Source organism: Mytilus trossulus, chromosome 3, assembly GCF_036588685.1.
Source record: "Mytilus trossulus isolate FHL-02 chromosome 3, PNRI_Mtr1.1.1.hap1, whole genome shotgun sequence".
Lineage (NCBI taxonomy): Eukaryota > Metazoa > Mollusca > Bivalvia > Mytilida > Mytilidae > Mytilus > Mytilus trossulus.
In genome coordinates, this window is record NC_086375.1 from 16,616,987 (window position 1) to 16,631,078 (window position 14,092).

Consider the following 14,092-nt stretch of genomic DNA (forward strand, 5'->3'; position numbering starts at 1 on the left):
AGACCCAAAGAGAACAGCCAATAGGTTAAAAGTTTAACTTTACCCCACATAATTGTTTTAAAACAAGAATTAGAAATTTGCAGTCAAATTGTAACATTTGAATAATATCAACACTGCAACATTAGCAACTGAGTTCTTTGTGACCTCATGGACAATAAGTATCTTCTAAGATATATCATAGGCATTGTTTAAAAAAAAAATTGGCACCCTCAACTTAGATTGCTGTTTGACATTTTACCCCCCAAATTCAAGCAATCTGACCAAAATTGTTTTGTAGAAAAACTTTCAAGCAGAACCCTGTTCAAATTTCTGACTGGTGCTTTTATATTCACTGGCAAATTGAAAATTTAATCAATAAAGAAATTATGGTAGAAATCATATCAGAACTTTTCCTTATAGCTTGCTACTAACCTGCTGTGAACTGATGAAGCTAAATATGATAATAAAGGCGATAGAATATAACAATGGTAACCATACCTTTGTCTGTTCCACTTGCTGGAGCGTGAAAGAGGGTCGTCTTCCTTGTTGTTGTTGAAAGGATCCCCTCCTAGCAACAGAACTTCTCCTTCCTTGACTAGCCTCTGGCATGCCAGAAGTTGTGGACTGTTGTTGTTGTTGTGCTTTATTTAAAGTGTTCACCATCAATTGCATGACTGTTTCATGAACACACAATGCTCTCATCAAATCTGGATGCTGGAAGAACACTTTGTTGTCCATCAGCTCTCTGAAATTGGTAATTCCATATCATATAAGAATATTTTGAAGACAATTTGTTAAAAATATGATCCCTTTTTGCATTTAAATAAGTTACCTTTTCTACCATTAATCCTTTAAGCATTTTAAAGTGAGGTCTGAAAATGCAGATTATTGCAAGAAAGTTTCAACATACTGTAAATTCAGATATTATTGTGTGTTTTCTTATTGTGATTTGCCATTTTGGAATAAAATGTGATTTTAAATTTTCGCGATATTGAGCAAAATCTTGTTTTATTCATATACAACATTTTAAAACTATTGCAATTAAAACCCTTGTCACATTTTTCACAATAATAAAAACATCGCAATAATTTCTGAATTTACTGTAGTTAATTTTCAGATCAGAAAAAATTGCAAAAAGACAGAGATTTAATATTCTTAAGATAGCAGCCATTAAACATATTGCAATTTTTTTTAATAAGATGGGTTCCAAATGACCGTAATTTCAAGGCTTTAAAAACTTTTGCTACACGAATACTGATTTGAAACCTTCATGAATATACAAATGAATAAGATTCCATACATACTTGAGACTATTTTTCATCAGTTCCTCTTCGTCTCTATCAGCCTGTACTAGTAACAGAGATCTAATATTCCCCAAAGCTCTCAGTAAGATATTGATGTCATCTTTACTGGCATTACTTATAACATAGGCTTTCTCTAGAGCAGACAGAAGCTGAAAAGTAAATTGTCAAGAAAAGTGTTATCAGGTTTTAAAAACTTCCACTGAGTTTAAATCAGCTCTTTGGTTAAATAAAAAACAAAACATTAAAGCCTTCAAAACTAAGACAATGAACAGTATTTCAGTTGTCTAATGATTATTTATATCTAAGTTACATTTTATGCAATCTTATATAATTTGATCAATTTAATTATGTCCATAGGAAGCTGCTTTTCAAACATTTTTGAGGACAGACCAGCATAACAAGGCTCCATCTTTCAATTTAGTCAAGTTAGTACTCTAGCTGTGACTTTTTAGTAGTGTCCTGGGAAGCCAATATATAGGCATTATTTGTTTAGATGCCTTTAAAGCTTAGGTATCAGTAATCATTACATTTTTGTATCTCATTTATTAAGTGTGTTTTCTTATCATGATTAATTAAAGAACCTTAGTGAGCACGCTCACATACCCCACGTCCCCACATTGTCATTGGAGAAATTAAATAAGTGAAAGAAAAAAAAAATTGTATAAGAAAAATTAATTTCCTGCCAATATGCACATCTAAATAGTATGATCTTATTATCTACAAAATTTCATGAAATTCTGTTGTGTGGTTTCAGAGGAGTTGAGATGACAAACTGTTGCAGAAGTACATTGAAGCAAATAAGTTAAAAGGGGTGTAACTCCTAGAAAAAAAATTGAATCGCAATTTCCCGTCGATATGCACAACTACATAGTATGTCCTTATTATCTGAAAAAGTTTCGTGAAATTCTGTTATGTGGTTTGAGAGGAGTTGCGATGACAAACTGTTGCAGTAATTCATTATAGTAAATAAGTTCAAAGGGACGTAACTCCTAGAAAAAAAATTGAATCACAATTTCCCGTCGATATGCACAACTACATAGTATGTCCTTATTATCTGAAAAGGTTTCGTAAAATTCTGTTGTGTGGTTTGAGAGGAGTTGCGATGACAAACTGTTGCAGTAGTTCATTAAAGTAAATAAGTTCAAAGGGGCGTAACTCCTAGAAAAAAAATTGAATCGCAATTTCCCGTCGATATGCACAACTACATAGTATGTCCTTATTATCTGAAAAGGTTTCGTGAAATTCTGTTGTGTGGTTTGAGAGGAGTTGCGATGACAAACTGTTGCAGTAGTACATTATAGTAAATAAGTTCAAAAGGGCGTAACTCCTAGAAAAAAAATTGAATCGCAATTTCCCGTCGATATGCACAACTACATAGTATGTCCTTACTATCTGAAAAGGTTTCGTGAAATTCTGTTATGTGGTTTGAGAGGAGTTGCGATGACAAACTGTTGCAGTAGTACATTATAGTAAATAAGTTCAAAGGGGCGTAACTCCTAGAAAAAAAATTGAATCGCAATTTCCTGTCAATATGCACAACTACATAGTATGTCCTTATTATCTGAAAAGGTTTCGTGAAATTCTGTTGTGTGGTTTGAGAGGAGTTGCGATGACAAACTGTTGCAGTAGTACATTATAGTAAATAAGTTCAAAGGGGCGTAACTCCTAGAAAAAAAATTGAATCGCAATTTCCCGTCAATATGCACAACTACATCGTACGTCCTTACTATCTGAAAAGGTTTCGTGAAATTCTGTTGTGTGGTTTGAGAGGAGTTGCGACGACAAGAAACAGGACTGACGGACGGACGGACTGACAGACGGACGGACTGACGGACAGACAGACGAACGGGTCAAAAACATTATACCCTCCGCAACTCGTTGCATGGGGTATAATTAGTTTGACATTGTCACAGATGAGCTAGGGTACAGTTAGAATCTTCAAAGATTAAAACTTTAAAAGTCTGTTTTTTTTCTTCATTCAAAATAACAAGAAACACAGCAAGTAATAACACCTACCTCTCCAATACCATTATACTGCCTGTACAATAAGCTGAACATTTCTCTGACTAGGTCCTGGTTCACAATAAAGTCCTCTTGGGCCCAGGTTATCATAGTTTTCTGTATTAGTTTTTGTATGTTGTCTATACAAATGTAAAAAAAATACACCTACATCATAATGTTTGCTATTTTTGCACCATACAACAAAACAAACTCAACTGAAGCTGAAGGATGCCTTCGGGTGTGGGAATTTCTTGCTGCATTGAAGACCTGTTGGTGACCTTCTGCTGTTGTCTGCTATATTGTCGGGTTGTTGTCTCTATGACACATTCCCCATTTCCATTCTCAATTTAATTATTATCAATTTGAAAACAATAACGCAAATATTCTTTTTTTTTTAATTTGAAGATAAGAACTGTGTCCTAATTTCAAGCCAACCTTAGCTTTCTATGTTCATTCTTGGTCACCTTTTTTGGTTTTTAGTCTTTTGCTTATATGCTATATTTTTTCATTTTTGCAATGTTTACTTAAATTTCAAATAACTTATTTTTATGTGATTCCATTGCTGTCTAGGTGGTAATGTTTTAAATAGGAGGATGAAACTTCTCTAAGATTCCTTATTACTGAATATGATTGGCCAAGTGCCATGTTCATTGTTTGTTTATTTTCATTTGGAAGTGTCTGTCTGACAAATTATATGGCATGGCTAACATAATGAATTGTCCATACACACAATCTGTACCTATTTTGTTCTCCTCTGGGTCTTTGGCGTGAGTATTCTCCTCCTCCTTCTTCTTCAACACTAACTGCATGAGTTTCTCCCCCATTGTTGGTGTTTTGACTGGTTCCTCTTTGGCTTCAGTCTCTGTTGGTTTGTCCTCTTGGTCTGGTTGTGTTGGCATAGAGCAATGTGTCAGTAACTGACTATGGAAATTCCATAGCATATCTCTGATGGATAACCCACATGGACATGGCAGACCATTCTCATCTTCTTCTGCTGATTTAAAGATCAGAAGATTTCTCATCTGTAACAGAAAATATAATCAAATAGATTTTTTTTACAATACTTGAATCTGTCAAGAATCAAATAAGAAACTATTGTTTTCTGCCCTAATAGAACCATCATGTTTAAAATGTCACTGGTCAAATAAACCAAAAATATCAAAATTTATTGTCTACAGAGATATAAAAGTTATATCCTTTGCTTATATACAGTTCATTTTATCATAGCAACATTTTGTATGGTGAATGTATTGTCTAAACAAATTTTATTATACTGTGTAATATTTCAAAAAATGTGTGAAAGTAGAAGGTACCAGTTTATTTAACATGACTGGGTATATTGGACAATACCCCTAATGCGCCTTGAAATGAGGAACACAAAAGTCACTTGTAAACAAAAAATCTCTGTGTAGTGATATTTGACACATTTCTATGATAAACAAATGACTGAGCTGAACCATTAGTGTTAATTTAGAAAGTAAGGGAACACAGAATAAATGTGTAAAAACCATGGAGCTATGAAATGTGTTCAAAGTATTAAAATAAGAACTTATTGTGTTAAAATTGGAATTTTTACCATGAGGAGCCACATCGCAAAAGAATACTCAGGGTTTGCTAAATTACGGGAAAATGAATCACACTTCGTATCCCGAAAATTTAACCACATATGTAAAAATGTCTCAGCTTCGAAACAAGCCATCATACATATACAAGTTTACGATATGGGCTGAGCAACAGAAGAAAACGTTACCATTATGGCCTATGGAGAAACAATTGCGCATATTGCCCCATATGAATTATTTTAAAATCTTCATTTTAATTTAAAAGCAAATGGATGAAAGAGAGGAGGTACAGAGGTTGGTATGAATTTTTGAGGTCTGCTCAAATTTTTTTCTATCTTATACTACAAACCTGTTCATGTGGTGGACATCTGAATTCTCTTGTCATTCTTGCTGTAACAGATGATGGAAGGTCAGCTTGTTTGATATCGTTGTATCTTTTCTTTTGGTCCTGAAAAAATAAACCATGGGATAGATCAAACTTCAATTAATGTTGTTTTAACAAAATATTAAGGATGTACACCTCTGAGGAGCCAAAAATTTCTAGAATTAAACTTTTTTTCTTAACCTGATTTTTAGGTTTATAAGACTGTAACAAAACAATTGGTGAAGAAAAAATCATATGGTGGTGTGCTTCTTTTTTTGCTACGGCCCTTTGAAAATGCCCAATTTTGATGATTTTCTCACTTTTCATCGATTTTTACCTATTTTTGGGCTATTATCGTGAAAAAAATCACAGTTCCACAATTAAACTTTTTTTCATACTTTCCATAAAGATGAAGTGGACCAATCTGAATAAATTTAACTTACAAAAACTATAGGTAGGTGTTAATATAAGAAAGTTTTATCATATTTTGATGCTTTTTTGTGTAAAATTTACCATACTGCCAATTTTGTATTTTTATGATTTTTCTCATTTTAAAGAACAAAATGCATATTAATTCAACTTTTTTGTTATAAATGATTGAAAAAATACATATCTCAGAAATTTGAAAAGACCAAAATGAGATGGGATGTATATTATTCTTGTAAAATCATTTTTTGTATCCCTCACCCATTTTCTCAAAATTTTGACTAAAAATACTGACTTGAATGGTCGTAAAATTTGAAAAGTGGATTATTCAAAAACCGTTCATGGTAAATACACAATTTTTTCACAGAGTTATGTTTGATTATAATATTTTTAAAATTCATTGATATTTTCCACTTCTATAATATGTTTTGGAAATAATTTAAGAACGAGATTTCAACGAGACTAAACGAGACTGAAAAGTCAGAAGAATACATCCTTAACAGACTCCATTTTCATATCTCAAGAAATTTTTCTGCTTTGCTTTCAACATATATATATTAAATCTTTTATTTAGAGACATTTTGAAATGCAAAAAAAACCAAACAAGTTACAGCTTAGATATGGTCAAAATACGTAAATTTATCAATTTTTCTTCAAATAACAATACATGTAGTAAGATATGGTATTATTGCCAATGAGACAACTATCAAAAAGAGACCAAGAGACACAGACGTAAGCAGCTAAAGCTCTCTATACAGCCTTCAACAATGAACATAACCCAACCGTTAAAGTTAGCCATACTTACATGTTGACAAGCATAGACAAATTTGTCAGAGAATGCAGTAATGGACTCCACTCTATGTCTCAGCTGAATATCACATAGATGCTGGAGAATGTGACAAACCTTAAAACAATGAGAAATATAGGAATAAATATTATTATCAATGAGAAATATAGGAATAAATATTATTATCAATGAGAAATATAGGAATAAATATTACTGGTTTCAATGAGAAACATAGGAATAAATATTATTATCAATGAGAAATATAGGAATAAATATTATTATCAATGAGAAATATAGGAATAAATATTATTATCAATGAGAAATATAGGAATAAATATTACTGGTTTCAATGAGAAATATAGGAATAAATATTATTATCAATGAGAAATATAGGAATAAATATTACTGGTTTCAATGAGAAATATAGGAATAAATATTACTGGTTTCAATGAGAAACATAGGAATAAATATTATTATCAATGAGAAATATAGGAATAAATATTACTGGTTTCAATGAGAAATATAGGAATAAATATTTTTATCAATAAGAAATATAGGAATAAATATTATTATTAATGAGAAATATAGGAATAAATATTATTAGTTTCAATGAAATATTGTGATTTCCAAGTCAAATAAACACCATGCAATATTTCACATGTGAAATTAATCCTCTTAATTCATACAATAATATATGTTGTCAAGACCTTGTCTAAAAAGGAAGTGGACATGCGTAGAAACTGATAGTCAATGATATAAAATTCTTATATAAGAAATATCCCCTATCAAATTCTAAATGATAAAAAAATGTGGATTTTTAAAATTATTAAAACTAACTAAAACTAATTACCTCTAGTTTAACTGCATCCTCAAGTTTCATGTGCAAAAGTCCTACTCTGGAACCTACGAAGCACAACAATAAATAAATAAATACATTCACCTATTGTGTATTACTTCTAAGTTCTAAACATTATCTTTTAATAAATCATATAAAGTAGTTACATATTTATGTTTACCTTCCTAATAAAAAAAATCTTCTTGAAGTTATTGGGTGACAGAGTAGATAAATAAAATGGTACAGCATTAACTTCATAAAACACATCTAAGATTTTCTACCATCAATCATTAGTCTTTATCTCGTTAATGTTTTTACTAACCCGACTCTTTATTATCATCAAACACCTGTGGGTTGATAAGTATCAGTAACTTGAGTAAATCTCCATCACTAAATCTTCCCATCACCAAAAGTTTGTCACAAACCTTTAGTAAAGGTCTAAAATAAAGCAATAAAAGTTAATCAGTTATTACTATGTTGGTTTATTTTGTTGCTATTAAGATGCTATTTGATATTTTTTTCTGTTTGAACTATTTGCAGTTAAAACATATACATAGTTTAGTATGACGTCCATTTTCACTGAACTATTTCAAATTTTTATTTAGGGGCCATGATTTTCTTGCTGCATTGAATCCATTGCCACCTTTGGCTGTTATTTCCTAAGGTCAGGTTGTTGTCTCTTTGACATATTCCCCATTTTCGTTCACAATTTTATACAAGGTATGTCTATATACAAACAAGGGCTCATTAAAACAAAATATTAAATAAGATATGTTCGTTACTTTCAATTCATATTTTGGTATGCAAAATTCATAAATCTTTAAATTATGTGATTTATGACTTTAACATGAATGCCAGGGTAAATGTAAGGGGGAAAATATACTTAATGCTTGGAAGTTAACCATTCCCAATCCTAAATATGATATGTATAGCTCATTTTTCAAGTTTTTCAACTAAAACACCAATTAGTATGATTGAAAATTGAATAAAGAAAAAAAGTAAAATGATATTGCTATTGCATAAACTAACTTACACAAAAAGATTAGCATTACTGCCTCCTATTGGGTCTCTGATATGGGCAGCTCCCTTGATAACAGCTTCTCTCAAATTCTGCATAACATAAGTCTTCAGAGTTTCCACAGGGAAATATGGTGCTGTTGAATCTTTCCCAGCTGTTTTTACCCTAAATTGTTTATAAAAATAAGACAATGTCATATCATTGCCCATAAAACAACTCTACATAAGAGACCAAATGCCATAGAATTTTAGCAATAGGTAACTGTATTGACTTCAAAAACGAGCAAACAATTCAAAAATCAATTTGTTTACATCTTTTTGTTTTTTGGTTTCATATTCCTCATAATGCATATGATAATTGACCAGATTGTTTTATTCAAAGATAATAACTAAGAATAAGTAGTTCAACTCATATAAGCAGTTCATTTCAGTAGTACTATATAAGACAATGTTATCAATGGCATCATCATTTTAAGATTAATTTTTTTCCAATTGACTTGAAAAATCTAAAATAAATATGATACACTGCATATTTAACAAGTGAAACTGCGAGCTACTGCTCACTGATGATACCCCCGCCGCAAGTGGATAATATAAATAATGTAAAAATATGCAAGTGTTTGGTAAACAGGAAGTTGTCGAGTGATGAATCTGAAAACGCATCACACGGTATAGCTGACTTAGATAAACCCTGAAACCCAAATTTCAGAAATCCTTGTATTGTAGTTCCTGAGAAAAATGCGACGAAAATATAAATAGTGTAAAAATATGCAAGTGTCGGTAAACAGGAAGTTGTCGAGTGATGAATCTGAAAACGCATCACACGGTATAGCTGACTTATATAAATCCTGAAACCAAATTTCAGAAATCCTTGTATTGTAGTTCCTGAGAAAAGTGTGACGAAAATTTTCAACTTGGCTATCATGTGTAAAATCATACAAGTGTTCGATAAACAGGAAGTTTTCAAATGATCAATCTGAAAAAGCATCACACAATATAGCTGACCTAGATAAACCCTCAAACCAAATTTTAGAAATCCTTGTATTGTAGTTCCTGAGAAAAATGCAACGAAAAATATTCATGGGACGGACTGACGGACGGACAGACAGAGGTAAAACAGTATACCCCCCCTTTTTTAAAGCGGGGGTATAATAAATATTGTAAAACGTGTGGTGCATCAATACAAACATTTTGACCATTTTGACCTTAATTAATGGAACAATAGGCCAAAAATCTTCATATTTAGAATTTGTGAAGATAGATTACAACAAGTGTTAGAGAACCTGATTATTTATAATTACCTTGTGTCAATTTCCTTCTCCGAGATTGCTAGTTGAGGTCTGATAGATACACTGTCATCCATGTTAGGTATGGTATCTTTGATTTTAGTTTCATGTCCAATACTTGTTTTACGATACAGTCTGAGATCTTTAGTTGTGTTTGTTAGTGGTACAATAAACTCATTTTGTGTCAGAAGTCTGTAACAAAAAATTGACAAATTAGAAAAAAAAATCCAATTTCCACATTTCCTAATAAGTAATTGCACATTTGTGAATATCTTTTACTTTCTTATAACATTTTCAAAATCAGACTTTTTAACAGTATTGTGAAGGTACATACAGAAAGGGAACATAATTCAAGCTTTTTGGCATCATTTAAAGTTTGTTTTTTTAAATATGAGAAAAATACAGGTCAATGTCTTTTAACAGTATAAGTTTTAGGGCTGATGAAATGATAAGATTTCATAATGAAAATAACATACCTTGCTCTAGCATGTGATTCTAAATGCATAGTAATTAATAAATTATGGTAACCAGTTCTAATAGGACCAGACATATCTGCAAAGAATAAAATGAATAAATATAGGTTTATTTATGTATGCTGTATTCTTTAAATGGCCCAAGCTGTCTCATTGGTGTATTCCTTATACTTATTCATTTATAGGTATACTGATCTGTTTTCTATAATATCATATATTTATGGAAGTATCAATAACCCAAACAATTAAAATCAAAATTCCATGCTAATGTTCTACTGGTGGTAAAATGTCTATAGTATTTCAGAAGAAAGAGCAGATGCATGATAATAAGTAAATTACAGTAACCAGTTTTGAGAGGCATTGAAGTTTCTGCATGACTATATTGCATCAATAATATATCGTTATGTAGAACTTGTTCTTGTTGAGTAGTTTTCTTTGTAAAAGGCATGAGTTATATAACTTGAAGGTAGTTTTCATCAATGCATGTTTGCTTAAAAAAGACAAGTTTTATGAAATAAAGCCTTTACTTTCATGACTTCTCTAGTCCACACTACATTATAAAACTTATTTATGGGAGACTTACTTTCACTTAGCACACAATACATTAGTAATCTCTCATCCACATGGTGTGTTAGAGCATTGGCCACCCTGTGGTTTCCATGGGAACATACAGCTTGATACAACTCTAGTGTCTTGGCATGGAACCTAAAAAACGTTATGGCATAAAATAATTTCTAAAAACAAAATTATGCTCGAGGAATGTCACCTGGTATATACTGCTTTTGTGATTTAAAAATAAAACAGTTCCCAAAGACAATCAACATCAATATCAGAACGACCTTTTTACAGACTCTGGCTAACAGTTCTATAATTAGAGCTTTTTTCAATTCTTGTATTTTCAAATGTTATTTTTCCTTACAGTTTAAATTTTAATCAATATAGAAAAGGACAAAGTTTACTGAAAATACTTAAAGACCTCAATGATTCAGATATTCAATCAATTTCATGTTGTCCAAAACATTTGCGGACCCAGATTATCATAGTCTTATGTGTCAATGTACTCACTCTAACAGATCTTTTTGTTCTATCAATTCCAAGATATCCATGCTCCTGTCCTCCTCTGGTATATAAACAGCCATCATGTTTACTGTAAAAATAAATAAGGCATTTTTAATAATAATGCTATCAAAAACAAATATTTTTCCAAAATAAGGGCACATTTTATTTCTTTTATCAACCTAAATCCCAGTCTAAAAAAAAAATGGGATTTAAAAAATATCTATTAATAAAACTATAAAGTTGGCATAATGTTCAATTTCTATATCTGATTTTATGTATTAAAACGTACCTGGATGGTCACAAAGCATGCTCCAGCCCCGGATACCAGACAGTTTAAGTGAGTGTATGCTTAACATCTGTTCTGGGACTCTGGACCAACAGCCATCAGTCAGGGTCTGAACGTCTAGTCTTGGTGGACATGATGGCACAGCCTGTTTTGGTCCTCTAAATACTGCAGCTGACAATGGCAGTGCAAACTGAAAGAAGAAATAATACGCATACATATAACTGTTAGAAAATCTTATATAACAGCAGTGTACTACATTTTCCTACAAGAATTATTTTTAACAAGTAAATAAAAAATAAATACACATATGATAACTATTTCAATGTGCATGACAAGTTTCAATACAAAAATTTATAAATCATAAAAATTAGCAATCCCATGAATGTGAACAACATAAAATTTCTGAATGTTACACAGTTGCAGTATTTTCCAATTTGGTCCACTTACCCTTGTAAATCCCAGCTCAAACTGGAGCATTTCTTTTATTGTAGGTTCACATATCACAGCAGGGAACAACTTTGAATTGGGTTCTACAGCAAATTTGTTGGCCACTTCCTTGCCGTTGACGCTGAAGCTCAGCATGCCACTAGAAATATCTATACAGCATCCAATGATGATACCCGGTGTTGCCCTCTTTGATGTCACCTCCTGTAAAGAGCTGCCATACCTCTGAAGCAGGTCACCAGCAGACACCATGTAACAGTTCTTTCTACTTAAGCTAAAATATCATATACAAATTTTTCTTCCATCAGTTTTGATGATGAATTCCATTTTTAAGTAATTGATTCTTCCATAATAAGTAATAGGTTTACTTTGCGGTATATGTTTTGATAATTGTTGAGGTAAGTTATTGATGCTTCAATAATTAGAAACAAGCTTATTTATGCTCATTGTTGAAGTATCTATACCAATGTAATTTGGTTTGTTGAGAAATAAAGATATAAAGAGTTCTTATAAATGCAACACTTACCCTATGGTAATATTTACAAAAGTTTTTGAATTCACTTTTCTGCTGGTTTACACAATTGAATTAATACTGTTGATGGTGATACATGAAATAACAGAGCAATACAATATGCTCTTTATTCATTTGTAATGTCAAAATAAAATTGAGAATGTAAATGGGGAATGTGTCAAAGAGACAACAACCCTACCATAGAAAAAAAACCAGCAGAAGGTCACCTACAGATCTTCAATTCCCGCACCCAGTGGTGTCCTTCAGCTGGCACTACATGTATATTTTTGTTCTACATACATGTATAATTTTTTGTTCAAAATTACAAAAATAACTCTTAAATTCAACTAAAACCTTGTTAAAACTACAAGGTCATATCTACCTCTGTTTTAAATTGTAGTCATCGTCCAGAACTGACACAACAACATGTCTTATCTTCTTCGTTTCAAATGTTTTCTCATTAAAATGGAATCCAGGTGTTACCCATCCTACGTACACCTGTGCTGGATCTTGACCTGGGAAGATCCTTATGGAGTACTGGTACTCGTCAATCATGTCAGCCATTGCAGAAAGTTCGGCAAAATCACTGTCAGAGTGTTCTGATCCTTCACTACCCCCAAAGTCCCTATTTAAGTTTTGTCTTCTACCCATGGCATCCTGAAACTCATAGGGAATCATTCCTCTTGGAGCTTCAATATTTATTACAGGTCCTTGTGATGGCTGTCCGTTATCACTTTCCACTGAATCCATGGTTTGTGATGTGGGTAATGTGTGGACTTTAGTATCATGATCATGATATTCACGGTGTTTATTCCGACTTCTTCTAAATGATGAGGCTTGCTTCCGATCAAGACTACCATATTCTACACTTCTTGTTCTTTTAGACTCTGCAGGGGACAGATCCCTACCCTTTTTCTTGAAAATGTTTGTAAATGTATTTTTGCTCTTCTTATTTCCTTTTTCTCCAATGGCCTTGGCAGTGTCCATTAACTTGTCTCCTAGTACAGTCAAGCGTGAAGATTGTCCACCAGAATGGGAAGACAACTGTGATTCACTGGCAGCAGACTTCATTCGTCCGACAGATTTGTCATCCTGGGTACTATCATCAAGAGAATGACCTTGACCTTGTGGACGGAGAAATTTCTTACGTCTGTCATCAGCTGATATTGATTCCTCTGTGTATCCTCTTTCAATTGCTACAAGAAGACAATCCATAATCTTATACTTTATATAAAATTACTCCTTTAAAATAGTTATAGAATTGTTATTCACCCTTCACAGCAGAGCCCATACTGCAATCAATACTGTCAAAAAGATGTTATTTCATAATATAAATTCCAAATGGAAGAAAAAAACTTCGTAATATTTTTTCCATTGGAACAAATATTGCAAAATTTTTCATAACAGAATGCAGGGTATAGAAAGTTAGTTCCAATGGGAATAGATATTATGGCATGGCTTATAACAAAGTTTTCATGGGAACTTCTATTAGGCAAAATAAATATAAATTGACAATGTATTTTCCAGTTTTTAGTCTATAGTGACGCAATTTTGGTAGCTAAACCTCAAAAAAACTTAAATTAGCTCTTGGTCAAGAAAATTTGTAACATTCATGTTATTTCAGATGCTAGAACATTATGCTATGCAGCACCTCAATATATGTAGAATATCAAAACTTTTCTTCTCAATAAAGATGTAAGTCAAAAATTGCATTTGACCCCTATGTTCTATTTTTAGCCACAGCTGACATGTTTGTTG

The 14,092-nt window shown here is 32.1% G+C and overlaps 1 protein-coding gene across 1 annotated transcript in view; it reads right to left on the reverse strand.

The window, feature by feature from the left end:
• LOC134710263 (ryanodine receptor-like) overlaps window positions 1–14,092 on the reverse strand; it is a 126,722-nt gene that overhangs the window by 65,006 nt on the left and 47,624 nt on the right. The window contains exons 37-52 of the mRNA XM_063570543.1: window positions 12,717–13,530; window positions 11,827–12,097; window positions 11,383–11,569; window positions 11,100–11,181; window positions 10,618–10,739; window positions 10,038–10,113; window positions 9,577–9,753; window positions 8,292–8,441; window positions 7,581–7,696; window positions 7,274–7,326; window positions 6,442–6,540; window positions 5,196–5,294; window positions 4,024–4,306; window positions 3,300–3,424; window positions 1,284–1,432; window positions 478–724 (exon numbers count right to left, since the gene is read on the reverse strand). Coding sequence (XP_063426613.1) covers window positions 478–724; window positions 1,284–1,432; window positions 3,300–3,424; window positions 4,024–4,306; window positions 5,196–5,294; window positions 6,442–6,540; window positions 7,274–7,326; window positions 7,581–7,696; window positions 8,292–8,441; window positions 9,577–9,753; window positions 10,038–10,113; window positions 10,618–10,739; window positions 11,100–11,181; window positions 11,383–11,569; window positions 11,827–12,097; window positions 12,717–13,530 — 3,050 coding nt within the window. The remainder of the gene's footprint in view (window positions 1–477; window positions 725–1,283; window positions 1,433–3,299; window positions 3,425–4,023; window positions 4,307–5,195; window positions 5,295–6,441; window positions 6,541–7,273; window positions 7,327–7,580; window positions 7,697–8,291; window positions 8,442–9,576; window positions 9,754–10,037; window positions 10,114–10,617; window positions 10,740–11,099; window positions 11,182–11,382; window positions 11,570–11,826; window positions 12,098–12,716; window positions 13,531–14,092) is intronic.